The sequence below is a fragment of the Procambarus clarkii genome, chromosome 24 (genome assembly GCF_040958095.1).
Source record: "Procambarus clarkii isolate CNS0578487 chromosome 24, FALCON_Pclarkii_2.0, whole genome shotgun sequence".
Classification (NCBI taxonomy): Eukaryota; Metazoa; Arthropoda; class Malacostraca; order Decapoda; family Cambaridae; genus Procambarus; species Procambarus clarkii.
In genome coordinates, this window is record NC_091173.1 from 4,487,848 (window position 1) to 4,504,173 (window position 16,326).

The window sequence follows — 16,326 nt, forward strand, 5'->3', positions numbered from 1 at the left end:
TTTTCACCAGAATAGGGGTTTGTTTTGGGACGCCTACCTTTCTGGGTGCCTAACCCGGTCGATGGCAGACATAGAATGCTTCCAATTACAAGGGGGTTTCTATAGGCCATTGCTTCCTTTGCTTCTTTAGAGGAGGCCAGGTTCTGGCTCGTGGTCCCCAGAAGACCCATAAGAACTCCATACACATGACTGATGCCAAAGGAAGACTTATCAGCATATCAAAGGAAGACTATAGCATATCAGCCTAGTAAGCTTTGTGGAGCCGAAGAGGCTCCCCCAGAAAATAATTTTTTCAAGATAATTTATTTCCTGCACACTGGGGGGGGTGTCACATTTGGAAGCAGTTGTGGGGTTAAACTAATGAAACAAAGCTGCCGGAAAAATAAAGGAAAATTCACTTTCGCAAACAGTGGTAGAGGGTTAGAACAAGTTAGGTGAGAAGGTGGTGGAGGCCAAAACCGTCAGTAATTTCAAAGCATTATATGACAAAGAGTGCTGGGGAGACGGGACACCAAGAGCGTACCTCTCATCTTATAACTACACTTAGGTAATTACATTAATTAGGTTACATAATACCATATTCATTCAAACATGTTTCACATATTAACTTGTTCGACTTTTCTTATATTTTAAATTCTATGCCTATCCTTTATGGCAAAGCTTATCTCAGTAATAATACACTGTATAATAGCAACACAATAAATTATTTTCTTATCTGTAAAGTAAATTATTCTTACCAAAAGGTCTGCCTCTCTTGTCTGGCCTTATAGCACCTGCACTGTGCTTGTACCTGGGTGGGCCTTTACACAGCTTCTGGGGAGTGAGTGCTTGTGAACCCTGACCCTTAACCAGTTTGTGCAGTGTCCCTAATAGGTCGTACTCTCCTGCATACTGATGACAAGTTTCAAGTAGATTTGTTGGAACCTGTCAAAAAAGAACACAGGAAATATTGACTCTTGTCAATAGTGTATCAAGTAAAATATTTAATAAGAGCCATACACAGAAAAGATAGCCAATGTTGTTTTATGTTCACAAATCATTTTATTCTTTAGTCATTACATAAACATATATCGCAGTGTATAGGATATTATGCAAATTATAATAATTATTATTACAAAACTAATTTCCAAGCAGTCTCCAAAAATCCAGCGTTGAATGTAATGAAACGCTATTTTCTGGGTGAGCCCCGGAGGCTCCCTGGAGCTTATCGGGCTAATGTATGTTATATTAGACCGGGACATTAGTTAAGGAGTTCAGACCTACCAGGGACCAGCGGCAGAGCCTGGCCCCTTCAGAGAGGTTTCAGGGAGCAATGGCCCTGGAAAACCCCCTTGTGGTTGGGGTTTTCCTTATCTGCCATCGACCAGGGTTAGGCACCCAGAAAGGTGGGCGTAACAAAACAAACCCCACATGGTAAAAAACAAAAACAAAAAAACGAACAGAGAGGTAGAAACTCCCTACAATCCCAAGGAAACAAGCAAACATCACACTTTACTGCCGAGCCGATCATCCGCGCAGCCCTCCCCGAGAGGGGGAGGGGGAGGGCTGAGACCCCAGACCTACCGCGCCGGCTGCCTAGCATCAGTTCGGATGAGAAGCTTCAACCAACATGAAAAAACTGCCAACCGGTGGGAGGGAGGGTTGCCAGGGAGCCTCCGGGGCTCACCCAGAAAATTGCGTTTCATTCCATTAAACACTGGTTTCTGTGGGGAGCCCCTACGGCTCCCTGGAGCTTCATACCCAAAGAGAAGGTAAAGAAAGGGCTGACCCGGGAGGTGGCCGCCACAAACTCCGCAACACAAAGCCGAGACAACAGGCTGCAACCTGCGACTTAAGGCAACAAGAATGCATAAGAGCAGACGTGCATAAAGAATGGGCAGCCAAGAACCTGTGCGACCCTCAAATCCCTGCGCCCAAAATGAGCCCTAGACGTCACCAACACAGCAGCAAAAGTTGCAAACGTCCGAACAGCACGGGCGCAAGGTCAGACCGCATGCTGGAAGACTTAAAAACTCTGAAGACGACCCGGGAGACCCGAGCCATGAAACAGGGAAAGAGGGGAACCGGATCAACCCAAAGCGCATTCCCAGACATGGTACGCAGATAGTGGCTAAAAAGGGCAACCGTGCAACACAGGATGCACCCCTGGCCGAACTAATCAAGCATCAATAACCCAAGAACCCCTCCGGAAACCAACCGTTTCGACCATCGCAAGAAGGATGGAGAAAGGCTGCAAACGTACAAACCTATCACCAGTACCAAAGAGCACAAACCTGAACCGAAGGGGCTACCACAAACTGAGGAGAAGATAAGAAGGCACCCTGATCAAGGACCAGTACAGTTCAGGCGACGCATGAGCAGACCGGAGGTGATACAAAACACGAGAAAGCGTACGAAACAGGGCAGATGTGACGTCCACCCCGAACGCAAGCCGGAGTAGCTCCGCCAGCGCCGCACAAAACGAGGCGACAGTAAGAAACATAAAAAACTGTAGTCCTGAAAACCCAAGAAAGGACAAGACAACCCGATGCGAAAGAGAAGACAACCTACGAAGAGCAAGAAAAAGTGCATAGAAACACCAGGAACGTCATAGTGTCCCCGAGACGAAGCTCGCAGGTGGGACACCGTCAACAAAGCCACCTGAACACCACAGAGATGGTGATACCCGCGTCAAAATACCAGACGCAAAGAGCCGAGGAGAAGGCTCAACCAGTCACATACAGGACCGATCCGACCTGCCGAAAGAGGCGGAGCCTCGGGAAAACACCCCGGGTTCGGACACCTATCAAGCAGCGTCTGAAAATAAAGCTGGGCTGGCCACCAAGAAACCATAACAACTGCTCTCGTGGGAATGGGCTGCAACCGAGCCAGAACCCGAAGCAACAACTGGACCGGGAGAAGAGGAACGAGTACCCCCACCTTGACCAGTCCTGCCGAAAAGTATCCACGGTGAACGCCTCGCAGGTTGGTAAGTGCGCCACATAAAATGGGCAATGCCTAGACCACGGTGACTCGAAGACGTCCATTGCCAGGAGTCCATACGTCCGGCAGAGCAAAGAAAACGAGTCGGCGACGACTGGCCAATCCGCGAACAGAGGAATGAACCGAGACAGCTGTCCGCCAGGATGCAGGACACACCCTGGACATGAACCTCACGGTTAGCCAAACCCCGAGAATCCAGCAAACGAGCCATTCTAAGGAACCAACCCCAAAGGTCAAACACCTAAGAGAAACCCTGTGGTTCCAGCAAGAACCGCCAGAGAACAGTCCGAACGGAGCTGAATGGTAGAGCACCCAGTGACCCAAACCCTCCGAAGCGCAAACCAGACAGCCACGAACTCCCGAACCGTGCTGTAAGCCAGACAGACAGACAGACTCCATTCCTGGCCGACCTGATGAGCACTGGTCACAAAGCCCCAGCCGAGAGATGACCCGTCCGTGAACACATCGAGCGAAGGCATGGGGAGGTGCCAAGGCACAGAACCCCGAAAACCCCAAAAGGAAGCTGGTGACGCAGCACCAACACAAGATGCCCGGAGGAACGAACCCAACGAATGCAAGAGGCGGAAGGGAAGTCTCCGAAGGAACTAAACAGACGCCGAAGCCAAACCCGACCCCGTGGGCAGACCAGCACGTCAAAGTTTAGACTCCCGCACAACCTCTCAAGCAACCGCTGAGCAATCCGGGACCCCCTCAGGAACAGCCAAAGGCAGGACCACAGCCACAGTAACACTTCTGGAGGGAAAGACACAGAGTGGCCCAATAGCCCTAAACAAGGCCCAGGTTCGAAACCTGGATGGAAATAGATGGAATGGCTTCCAGATCACCAGGAAACCAAACCTGCGATCTGGAAAGAACCACACCCCTGGTGAGCAAACAAGCGGACCGACTGGGAGCCCATACCAGCCAGTCATCGAGGTAGGCCAGACACCGAATCCCAAGCAGACTCAGACAGGGCACCAAGATCCAGTAAAGATGCAAAAATACACCAAGTGCCAATTACAAAATAGGGAAGGCAACAAAAGTGGCAAGCCTGAAGCCCCACCACCAACTGTGCCAGTCCCGGAAAACTGGAGAGGAACATGCCAAGAATTGACCTGGAGGTCCAGGGCCACCAACCAGGCACCCGGCCCCAACAGAAGCCGGACAGGAGACAACAGTCCTCCGAGGAGGGCAAAGAATCCAGGGCGCAGACTGAAGAAGTCCAGAAGAACTGCAGATGCGAAAGGCCCAAGACTGCAAAGAGCAGACGAGAACCCCAGAGGAATGGGGCAGATCGACCACGTCCCGCGCACCCACTAAGATGACATGACGAAGCGCAGGGGAAGAAGCCCACCCCGCCAGCTCTGAACCCCCCCAAAGGAGGAGAAGCCGTCCACTGACGCCACCAGAGGCCGGAAGACAACTAAAAGCGCCCACCAACAGCGGGACCATGCGAGAGTCAACAGAGCAAGCTCCTCCCCCAGCGCCTCATCAACAGAGAAGGGAACAGAGCCCCTTCCGAAAGAAAAAGTACACAGACACACCAAGTTCCTGAGACCTGGAACTTTAAGAACAAGAGGTCATAGATTTAAACTAGCTAAACACAGATGCCAAAGAAATATAAAAAAATTCACTTTCGCAAACAGAGTGGTAGACGGTTGGAACAAGTTAGGTGAGAAGGTGGTGGAGGCAAAGACCGTCAGCAGCTTCAAAGCGTTATATGACAAAAAGTGCTGGGAAGACGGGACACCACGAGCGTAGCTCTCATCCTGTAACTACACTTAGGAAATTACACTTAGGTAATTACATTATGTATATACACATACATATACATATACACATACACACAAGGTATGTTACACACACGTGTGTATACACAAGTGCACACACACACAGCATACACATGCACATGCGTACACACACACAGATGTGTTACTAGATTGTGAGAAAAAACCTAGTAACACATCTGGAGAGAAGAGACTTCGTGACAACCCATCCACATGGATTCAGGGAGGGTAAATCTTGCCTTACAGGCTTGATAGAATTCTATGATCAGGTGACAAAGATTAAGCAAGAAAGAGAAGGATGGGCGGACTGCATTTTTTTGGACTGTCGGAATGCCTTTGACACAGTACCCCATAAAAGGTTGATGCATAAGCTGGAGAAACAGGCAGGAGTAACTGGTAGGGCGCTCCAGTGGATAAGGGAGTACCTAAGCAAGAGGAAGCACAGAGTTACAGTGAGGGGTGAGACCTCAGAATGCCGTGAAGTCACCAGTGGAGTCCCACAGGGCTCTGTACTTGGACCTATCCTGTTTCTGATATATGTAAATGATCTCCCAGAGGGTATAGACTCATTCCTTTCAATGTTTGCTGACGACGCCAAAATTATGAGAAGGATTAAGACAGAGGAGGACAGCTTGAGGCTTCAAGAAGACCTGGACAAGCTGCAGGAATGGTCGAACAAATGGCTGTTAGAGTTTAACAAAAGCAAATGTAATGTAATGAAGATAGGGGTAGGAAGCAGGAGACCAGACACAAGGTAACATTTGGGAGATAAAATACTTCAAGAGTCAGAGAGAGAGAAAGACCTGGGGGTTGATATCATGCCAGACTTGTCCCCTGAAGCTCATATCAAGAAGATAACATCAGCAGCATATGCCAGGTTGGCTAACATAAGAACGGCCTTTAGAAACTTGTGTAAGGAATCTTTCAGAGCATTATATACCACTATGTCAGACCAATCCTGGAGTATGCAGCTCCAGCATGGAGTCCATATCTAATCCAGCATAAGACTAAACTGGAAAAGGTTCAAAGGTTTGCCACCAGACTAGTACCCGAGCTGAGAGGTATGAGCTATGAGGAGAGACTACGGGAATTAAACCTCACTTCGTTGGAAGACAGAAGAGTTAGGGGGGACATGATCACCACATTCAAGATTCTCAAGGGAATCGACAGGGTTGATAAAGACAGGCTATTTAACACAAGGGGCACACGCACTAGGGGACACAGGTGGAAACTGAGTGCCCAAATGAGCCACAGGGATATTAGAAAGAACTTTTTTTAGTGTCAGAGTGGTTGACAAATGGAATGCATTAGGAAGTAATGTGGTGGAGGCTGACTCCATACACAGTTTCAAGTGTAGATATGATAGAGCCCAATTGGCTCAGGAACCTGTACACCTGTTGATTGACGGTTGAGAGGCGGGACCAAAGAGCCAGAGCTCAACCCCAGCAAGCACAACTAGGTGAGTACTAGGTGAATACATACACTTTAAAAGAAAAGTACAAGCTGCCGACCAGTGGGCAGAGAGCACCACACCGGCCTGGCAAAGAAGGCACAAAACTGCATCAAAAGGTCCACCTCGACAACAAAACTGCAAAGTCCCAGCACGACCAAAACATGTGCCAAGACCCAAAAGGAGCAGTCTGCAAGCCAAGAAGACCCCGGAACTCCAGAAGGCAGAATCGGGTCACACGAGGAAACAAAGCCCCCTTGAACCCACAAAGGGGGCCCAAGAGGAAGAAACCTCCGGAACGAAACCAAAGAACCCAAAGGAACCCGGAATCAAACCAGGGGGAGCCCCAACCACCACATTTGCTGGCAGAGAAACATCACAGAAAGGCAAAGCACAGCCCCCAGACAGAACCCCCAGACTGTCGACCCTGTTGAGGATCCCAGGGAAACGGTCATAATAGACCGAAAACCAAGGGACAAGGTGTGGTAGCAAGCATAACAGACAGGGACAATGAGCCCAAACCCAAGGGCCCAGACCCAAAACAGACAAAAAGGGAAACCCGGTGTAAAATCAACACCCAAACGTTCCCAGAGGAACAGGAAACAGGCAGAAAACACCAAAAAAGCAAAGAAACGACAACAAAAGAATAAAACCCCTGAAAAAAAAGTGAAAACTCGCCCAAGAAGCTCGCTCGCACACCCAGGTGCATGTAAACAAACCGCAACGCCGCCCTGGTGGCTACGCCAGGAAACCGGCAGAAAAAAATGGCCGCCAGACAGAGGGCTGTGACCGACGTTAAAGATACGAAAACACACCAGCAAAAGTTGGAAGCAAGCAGACTGGATGGACGAAAAACTCCGCCCAAAAGCAGAAAATTCAGGCAGGGGCAAACCGTCCCAGAACTGCTAGCAGGCATCCCCCACAGCCCCGGGAACCAGCAACAGAGGCCCCTGGGCAAAGCCATCCTCCAAGCCCTCCGCCCTTAAAGAAAAGGAAGAGTCCATGGGAAAGGCAACAAGAAAAGGCCACTGGTAAGACCCAGAAGCCTTGGCAGGAGGAACAGGCTCGAAAAACCTCCATCCCCCAACCCGAACGGGGCAGCCCCCGAAAACCGCCTGAGTCTCAGCCCCAACTAAACCCCTCCCCGACCCCGAAACCCGCAGACGGCCCGGAGCCGGGAACAGGGAGGGAAAGGGGCGAACAGTACCTACCAAAACAGGGCGGCCCCGGGGCATCCGAGTGGGAAACCAACCTAGCGTGTTGCAGCAACCTAACCTAGCTTGCATCACGGATGCCGCTTGTACTCTGAACAGTAATAACATCAGGAGAGTTCTGGAGAACAAGCAGAGAATATCTCTTGCAAGACTCCAGGTCAAGGTGTCAGGGACCCAACAGGCAGCATGATGGAGGTAAAAGTGGCGACTGTCACCCGGAGACAAGGGCATAGCAACCAACGATCTCGTACAAGACAGGTTGGAACCCGGAAGACACATTCAATGGTCCCCCGCGCCCAGACAGGGGTTTCCAGGGCCCGTAGGCTGAGGGTTTCCAGGGCCCGTAGGCTGACTGCTACGGGAAGCCCGGGCAAGGTGTTGCTAACTGGTTAAGAAACCCAAAAATAACAAGAGTGTAGAGGAAAACACTGAAAACCCCTGCGACGTGTATAATCACAGGGGCCTAGCAGAGAGCAACCCGTTCTCGCACTTTCTTACAGTCAATATTGACTTATTAAATAAGTGCATATGTGACATACTAATTTATTGTGAATATTTTAGTTTACCTTGAAAAGCTTCATAGAAAATACCGACCTTACCTAACCTTCTTAGTATGTTAAGATAAGCATCTTATTGCTTCGTAATTACAATTATTACTTAACCTATTACAGGTATAGGTTATACCTATTATAGGTACAATTATTACTTAACCTATTATAGGTATAGGTTATACCTATTATAGGTAAAGGTTAAGTAATAATTGTAATTACGAAGCAATAAGATGCTTATCTTAACATACTAAGAAGGTTAGGTAAGGTCGGTGTTTTCTATGAAGCTTTTCAAGGTAAACTAAAATATACACAATAAATTAGTATGTCACATATGCACGTATTTAATAAGCCAATATTGACTATACGAAAGTGCGAGAACGGGTTGCAGAGAGCCACCAAACACTACCAGTGGAACTATAGCCACACTAGGCAGACCCCCACCAGGCAAATGAAAATAAAAACAAAAGAAAAACCCCGCAAAAGTACACCGTCTCCAGAGGCAACAGGAACCAGTCGCCGCTTAGGTGGCAGGTCGCGCAACACCTTGACGCCCTAACCAGCACAATACCAATCCCTACCCAGGGCCAAACAAGGGCCCCAAGCCCCAGCTGGCCCCAAGGGCGAGGCAAATGCCGAGCAGCAAGAACCTCTACGGGAATGGTTCCCGAACGCCCCAGGGAAGACAACCCTGTTATGCAGGGGCAGTACTCACAGGGCGCTTAGGGAAGTCAGCTACTAAGCGCATGCAGCCCTGGCACTGATGAGGTACTCCTGGCCACCACACAACACAACACACGGCAGTGAACGCCACACAAGGCAAACACTGCCTAGGAAACCGAGGCCAGAGAAGCGTCTATTCCGGTTGACATTAGCTTACGAACTGAAGCTTGGCAGCCGGCGCGGTAGGTCCGGGGCTCCCCCCTCCCCCTCTCGGGGCGGGGAGGGCTGCGCGGACGATCGGCGCGGCAGTAAAGTGTGATGTTTGCTTGTTTGCTTGTTTCCTTGTTATTGTAGGGAGTTTCTACCTCTCTGTTCGGTTTTTTGTTTTAGTTTTTTACCATGTGGGGTTTGTTTTGTTATGCCTACCTTTCTGGGTGCCTAACCCCGGTCAATGGCAGTTAAGAAAAACCCCAACCACAAAGGGGTTTTCCAGGGCCATTGCTCCCTGAAATCTCTCTGAAGGGGGCCAGGTTCTGGCGCTGGTCCCTGGTAGGTCTGAACTCCTTAGCTAATGTCCCAGTCTAATATAACATACATTAGCCCGATAAGCTCCAGGGAGCCGTAGGGGCTTCCCACAGAAATCAACAATAGGTATAACAAGAGTTAAGCAAAACAATGGAGATGAACAGATATTCGAGTCAAAATTATTTTTAAATTAGTATAATACTCTACTTGAATTGTCATATTGGCCATCAATTAATTATATTTTTCACTAAATTTTGTTAGCAGTTGTCTAAGGTCAACACAGAAGTAACAATAGTTCAGAATATAATGGAGGGGTCTGAGGAACCATGTTCAAAATCCTGTACTGTACATGACAGTTCACATAAGATATTAACTAACCATTTCTAAGGGATCTGCATCTTCATATAGAGGTGGTACAAGCCAGAAGGAAGGAATGTCATCATCTGCAGCAGCTATTGTCCACACAACCCTCGAGGCAAACAGTGACTGTAGTGTTTCCATCTCGGGGCCCACGGGTTCACTCAGTTCTATTTGGTTTAACATGAATGAGAGGTACAAAATATCAATCACCAATGTATTCATTAACTGAACAAATTACAAAATTTAATTTAAAATGTTATTTATATATCCTTGTGTTATTTATATTTACATGAATCATGTCACCCCTTACACCGTGTCACTGTGGATTTGTTCACCCTTACTCTTTCCTTCATCTTTCTACAGTGTAAATTTACTTTTCTTAAACTCTTCATAAGGGACTAAACTAATTTAAACTTAAACAAAATTTCAGGGATCTTCTCTGTCAAACTTCACAGAATGCATTCAAATGAATTTATATTCATTCTATAATATGGTGACCAAAACTGAACTGCATAATTTCAATAAGGCTTAACAAGTGCAAGATAAAGCTGGAGAATGACTAGATCTCTTATTACTAATAATTCTAATAATAAAACCCAGTATTCTTTTTGTTGTATTCTATACATTCATGCATTTATATTTTTAGGCTAAGATACCAATTGATTATGACTCCTACATTTGCTCTGCATTCAGATTTTGCAATTTTAACAATGTTAAGCTGATATTTGGTAATATTTTTCACAAATGGCATCTGTCAATTTTTTGTGTATTTTAAAAGCCTATCCAGATAATTTTTGTTGCAATTTTGCTTTCTGAATTAATTTCTTACACTATTTTTGCATTGTTTGCAAATTTGCAAATATTGCTGATCAGTCCTGTGTCTAAACTGATTATATACAGTATATGATGCACAACAGAGGTACCAAGACAGGCTTGGGGCATGCCACTTACAATGGTTTCCCCATCCCCACTCAGAGTTAACTACTTTTATGCTAACTCTCAGCTCTCTTTGAAATAACCAGGTCTGATATTTGTTAAACATTATGGGAACACAGCCCTTACAAATGTCAAGGGACAGGATTACCTGGCTTGAAACAGAATCCTGCACCTCAAAGAAAGCAAATATTTGAGGCTGAATCAAATAGCGAAAGCATACAATTATTATTTAAAAACTGGATAAGGAAATCTCTTCCAAAGAAACAAGTGAGGAAATGAGCTTAGATAAATTGGTATACATAATGTGAAATTGATTTTTCTTACCCTTCACCTCAAATGGACAGGCTTGATCTAGCATACTGATCAACTGGGAGATATCATCATAAAGTGTTTCCATTACTTCTTCTTCGCAACATTCTGCCTGTTAAAAGAAAGAAAAATCTTGTATTCATATAGAGTACTGTACAATATTAAAAATACAAGAAGTTGCGAAGAATTAAAATAATGTCTACGCTCGATGATCTGAATTATATGGGGACTACCCCATCTGAGTTAGCCAGTCATTTGAGTTAGCTAAATATAATCTGTAAAGTCCAAAAAACCAGCGTTGAATGTAATGAAACGCCATTTTCTGGGTGAGCCCTGGAGGCTCCCTGGAGCTTATCGGGCTAATGTATGTTATATTAGACCGGGACATTAGCTAAGGGGTTCAGACCTACCAGGGACCAGCTCCAGAACCTGGCCCCTTCAGAGAGGTTTCAGGGAGCAATGGCCCTGGAAAAACCCCTTGTAGTTGGGGTTTTCCTTATCTGCCATCGACCGGGGTTTGCACCCAGAAAGGTAGGCATAACAAAACAAACCCCCACATGGTAAAACAAAAAACAAAACATAGAGGTAGAAACTCTCTACAATCCCAAGGAAACAAGCAAACATCACACTTTACTGCCGCGCCGATCGTCCGCGCAGCCCTCCCCGCCCCGAGAGGGGTAGGGGGGAGCTCGAAAACAGGCTCGAAAACCTCCGTCCCCAACCTGAACGGGGCAGGCTCCGAAACCGCCCGAGTCCCCCAACTAAACCTCACCCCGACCCCGAAACCTGCAGTCGGCCCAGAGCCGGGAACAGGGAGGGAAAGGGGGGAATAGCACCTAACCAAACGGGGTGGCCCTGGGGCATCCGAGTGGGAAACCAACCTAGTGTGTTGCAGCAACCTAACCTAGCTTGCAACACGGATGCCGCCTGTACTCAGAACAGTAATAACATCAGGAGAGTACTGGAGAACAAGCAGAGAATATCTCTCGCAAGACTCCGGGTCGAGGTGTCAGGGACCCAACAGGCAACATGATGGAGGTAAAAGTGGCGACTGTCACCCGGAGACAAGGGTACAGCAACCAACGATCCCGTACAAGACGGGTTGGAACCCGGAAGACACATTCAATGGTTCACCGAGCCCCGACAGGGGTTTCCAGGGCCCGTAGGGGTAACAACTACGGGAAGCCCGGGCAAGGTGTTGCTAAACACCCAAAAATAACAAGGGGTAGAGGACAACACTGAAAGCCCCTGTGACGTGTACAATCACAGGGGCCTAGCAGAGGGCCACCTAACACTACCAGTGGAACTATAGCCACACTAGGCAGACCCCCACCAGGCAAATGAAAATAAAAACAAAAGAAAAACCCCGCAAAAGTACACCATCTACAGAGGCAACAGGAACTGGTCGCCGCTTAGGTGGCAGGTCGCACAACACCTTGACGCCCTAACCAGCACAATACCAGTTCCTACCCAGGGCCAAACAAGGATCCCAAGCCTCAACTGGCCCCAAGGGCGAGGCAAATGCCGAGCAGCAAGAACCTCTACAGGAATGGTTCCCGAACGCCCCAGGGAAGATAACCCTGTCACGCAGGGGCAGTACTCACAGGGCGCTTAGGGAAGGAAGCCCCTAAGCGCATGCAACCCTGGTAATGATGAGGTACTCCTGGCCACCGCACAACACAACACACAGCAGTGAACGCCACACAAGGCAAACACCGCCTAGGAAACTGAGGCCAGAGAAGCGTCTATCCCGGTTGACATTAGCTTACGAACTGAAGCTTGGCAGTTGGCACGGCGAGGTCCGTGGCCCCCCCTCCCCCTCTCAGGGCGGGGAGGGCTGCGCGGACGATCGGCATGGCAGTAAAGTGTTATGTTTGCTTGTTTGCTTGTTTCCTTGGAATTGTAGGGAGTTTCTACCTCTCTGTTCATTTTTTGTTTTAGTTTTTAACCATGTGGGGTTTGTTTAATTATGCCTACCTTTCTGGGTGCCTGACCACGGTCGATGGCAGATAAGGAAAACCTCAACCACACAGGGGTTTTCCAGGGCAATTGGTCCCTGAAGCCTCTCTGAAGGGGCCAGGTTCTGGCACTAGTCCCTGGTAGGTCTGAACTCCTTAGCTAATGTCCCGGTCTAATATAACATACATTAGCCCGATAAGCTCCAGGGAGCCGTAGGGGCTCCCTACAGAAATGATTTTTTCTTCTAAACCTGTTAATTTGTGTTCTCTGATCATGTGAAAAATAATAAAAAAATCGTAAGTGGCATATATTGCCCGCTATAGGGCGGGAAAGTCTGGCAAAAAGCAGGCGCTGACTCAGCGTGCGTCCCAGACGATCTGTTGCTCACCAGCCGTCAGGCGGGAGTTGCCACAAAGAGATAATTACCTAATTATTTCAATGTCTCTGATTGATTTTTCGTAGTTTTTTTGCTGTAATATTATTCAATAGTGTGTAGTGTGGTATATTTATATAATAAAATGAGTGAATCATCGCTGTACTCAAAAATATGGTGTGCATATTGTTGATTCAATTATGTTCATCAAACAGTGAACAAATACTTTGTCAGTTATTACAATATATATACAGGTTATATATAAGTATCTGCATGTTTTGTTCACCATAACAAACCACTAAGAAGATTATTATGAGTTAAAAAGCAACGAGGAGTGACCGCCACACACCAGCCAGCCACTCGCTGCCACTCACTCCCTCAACACCTCACTCGCCCACATTCTCCTCCCACCATACTGTTTTTGCTTTTATTCACTATATACAGATGTTATATATAAGTATCTACATTCGTGTTCACCATAACGGACCACTAAGTTGGCATGCTGAGTGGCAGTGGCAGCCCGCCACTGGCTGCTACTTTCTCCCTCACTCAACTCACCTGACTGGTTGATACCTGGTTGATGGGGTTCTGGGAGTTCTTCTGCTCCCCAAGACCGGCCTCGGAGCCCGGCCCGAGGCCAGGCTTGACTTGTGAGAGTTTGGTCCACTAGGCTGTTGCTTGGAGCGGCCCGCAGGCCCACATACCAACCACAGCCCGGTTGGTCCGGCACTCCTTGGAGGAATAAATCTAGTTTCCTCTTGAAGATGTCTACGGTTGTTCCGGCAATATTTCTTATGCTTACTGGGAGGGTGTTGAACAAACGTGGACCTCTGATGTTTATACAGTGTTCTCTGATTGTGCCTATGGCACCTCTGCTCTTCACTGGTTCTATTCTGCATTTTCTTCCATATCGTTCACTCCAGTACGTTGTTATTTTACTGTGTAGATTTGGTACTTGGCCCTCCAGTATCTTCCAGGTGTATATTATTTGATATCTCTCTCGTCTTCTTTCTAGTGAGTACATTTGGAGGGCTTTGAGACGATCCCAATAATTTAGGTGCTTTATCGCGTCTATGCGTGCCATATATGTTCTCTGTATTTCCTCTATTTCAGAAATCTCACCTGCTCTGAAGGGGGAAGTGAGTACTGAGCAGTACTCAAGACGGGACAACACAAGGGACTTGAAGAGTACAACCATTGTGATGGGATCCCTGGATTTGAAAGTTCTCGTAATCCATCCTATCATTTTTCTGGCTGTCTCAATATTTGCTTGGTTATGCTCCCTAAACATTAGGTCGTCAGACATCATTATTCCCAAATCCTTTACATGCTGTTTTCCTACTATGGATACATTTGATTGTGCTTTGTACCCTGTATTATGTTTAAGGTCCTCATTTTTACCGTACCTGAGTACCTGGAATTTATCACTGTTAAACATCATGTTATTTTCTGATGCCCAGTCGAAAACTTTATAAATATCCGCTTGAAGTTTTTCAATGTCTTCAGCCGAGGTAATTTTCATACTAATTTTTGTGTCATTTGCAAAGGATGATACGAAGCTGTGACTTGTATTTTTGTCTATATCTGATAAGAGAATAAGGAAAAGCAGCGGTGCAAGGACTGTACCCTGAGGTACAGAGCTTTCAACTGCACTTAGACTAGATTTTATATGGTTGACCGGTACTCGTTGAGTCCTGTTTGACAGAAAACTGAGTATCCAGCGTCCTACTTTACCGTTTATTCCCATTGACTTCATTTTGTGTGCTATCACGCCAAGGTCACATTTATCGAAAGCCTTTGCGAAGTCTGTGTATATCACATCAGCATTCTGTTTTTCTTCTAATGCCTCAGTGACTTTGTCGTAGTAATTACGTAAGTGTAATTACCTAAGTGTAGTTACAGGATGAGAGCTACGCTCGTGGTGTCCTGTCTTCCCGGCACTCTTTGTCATATGACGCTTTGAAACTACTGACGGTCTTGGCCTCCACCACCTTCTCCCCTAACTTGTTCCAACCGTCTACCACTCTGTTTGCGAAAGTGAATTTTCTTATATTTCTTCGGCATCTGTGTTTAGCTAGTTTATATCTATGACCTCTTGTTCTTAAAGTTCCAGGTCTCAGGAAATCTTCCCTATCGATTTTATCAATTCCTGTTACTATTTTGTATGTAGTGATCATATCACCTCTTTTTCTTCTGTCTTCTAGTTTTGGCATATTTAATGCCTCTAACCTCTCCTCGTAGCTCTTGCCCTTCAGTTCTGGGAGCCACTCTTGCCCTTCAGTTCTGGGTAGTGCTCAAGTGGCTGTGAGAGGCACGATCTTCCCGCTCGAAATCCATGTTGGCCTGGGTTGTGAAGGTCATTGGTCTCCATGAAATTGGTGACCTGACTCCTAATCACTCTCTCAAATACTTTTATGATGTGCGATGTTAGTGCAACTGGTCTATAATTCTTTGCCAATGCTTTGCTCCCTCCCTTGTGTAGAGGGGCTATGTCTGCTACTTTAAGTGCATCTGGTATCTCCCCCGTGTCCAAGCTCTTCCTCCACACTATACTGAGTGCCTGTGCTACCGGCACTCTGCATTTCTTTATAAATATTGAATTCCATAAGTCTGGACCTTGGGCCGAGTGCATGGGCATGTTTTCAATTTCTCTTTCAAAATTTAGTGCACTCGTGTTGATATCAGTTATATTTACAGGGGTTTGAATATCCCGCATAAAGAAATTGTCTGGATCTTCCACTTTCATGTTGTTTATTGGAGTGCTAAACATGTCCTCATACTGCTTTTTTAGGATTTCACTAATTTCTTTGTCATCCTCCGTGTATGAACCTTCACTTGTACGAATAGGTCCAATACTGGCAGTGGTTTTTGCTTTTGATTTCGCATATGTGAAGAAGTATTTTGGATTTTTCTTTATTTCCTGAATTGCTTTCTGTTCTAACTGCCTTTCTTCAGTTTCATATGAGTGTTTCAATTTCCACTCGATTTCTTCAATCTCCCTATTTAAATTATTCCTTCTTTGACGGGAAATTCGTGTCTGCATAAGCAGTTCCGTTATTTTTTCCTGCGTTTATAGTATCATCTGCGTTCTCTTTCTACGTTGGATCTCTTTCTGGCTTTCCTCAAAGGAACATGTTTCAGACAGACTTGATACGCTTCCGAAGTCAGTTTTTCTATTCCTTCTGTAGGACTTGTATTACTTAAAACAGTTTCCCATGGA

The 16,326-nt window shown here is 46.6% G+C and overlaps 1 protein-coding gene across 4 annotated transcripts in view; it reads right to left on the reverse strand.

The window, feature by feature from the left end:
- The window catches only part of vir (VIR_N domain-containing protein), a 274,658-nt gene that overhangs the window by 33,773 nt on the left and 224,559 nt on the right, over positions 1-16,326 (reverse strand). For all 4 annotated transcript variants that reach the window (XM_069330494.1, XM_069330493.1, XM_069330492.1 and 1 more), the window contains 3 exons: positions 10,790-10,886; positions 9,548-9,696; positions 738-924 (listed from right to left, as the gene is read on the reverse strand). In XM_069330494.1, the coding sequence (XP_069186595.1) occupies positions 738-924; positions 9,548-9,696; positions 10,790-10,886 (433 nt within the window). The remainder of the gene's footprint in view (positions 1-737; positions 925-9,547; positions 9,697-10,789; positions 10,887-16,326) is intronic.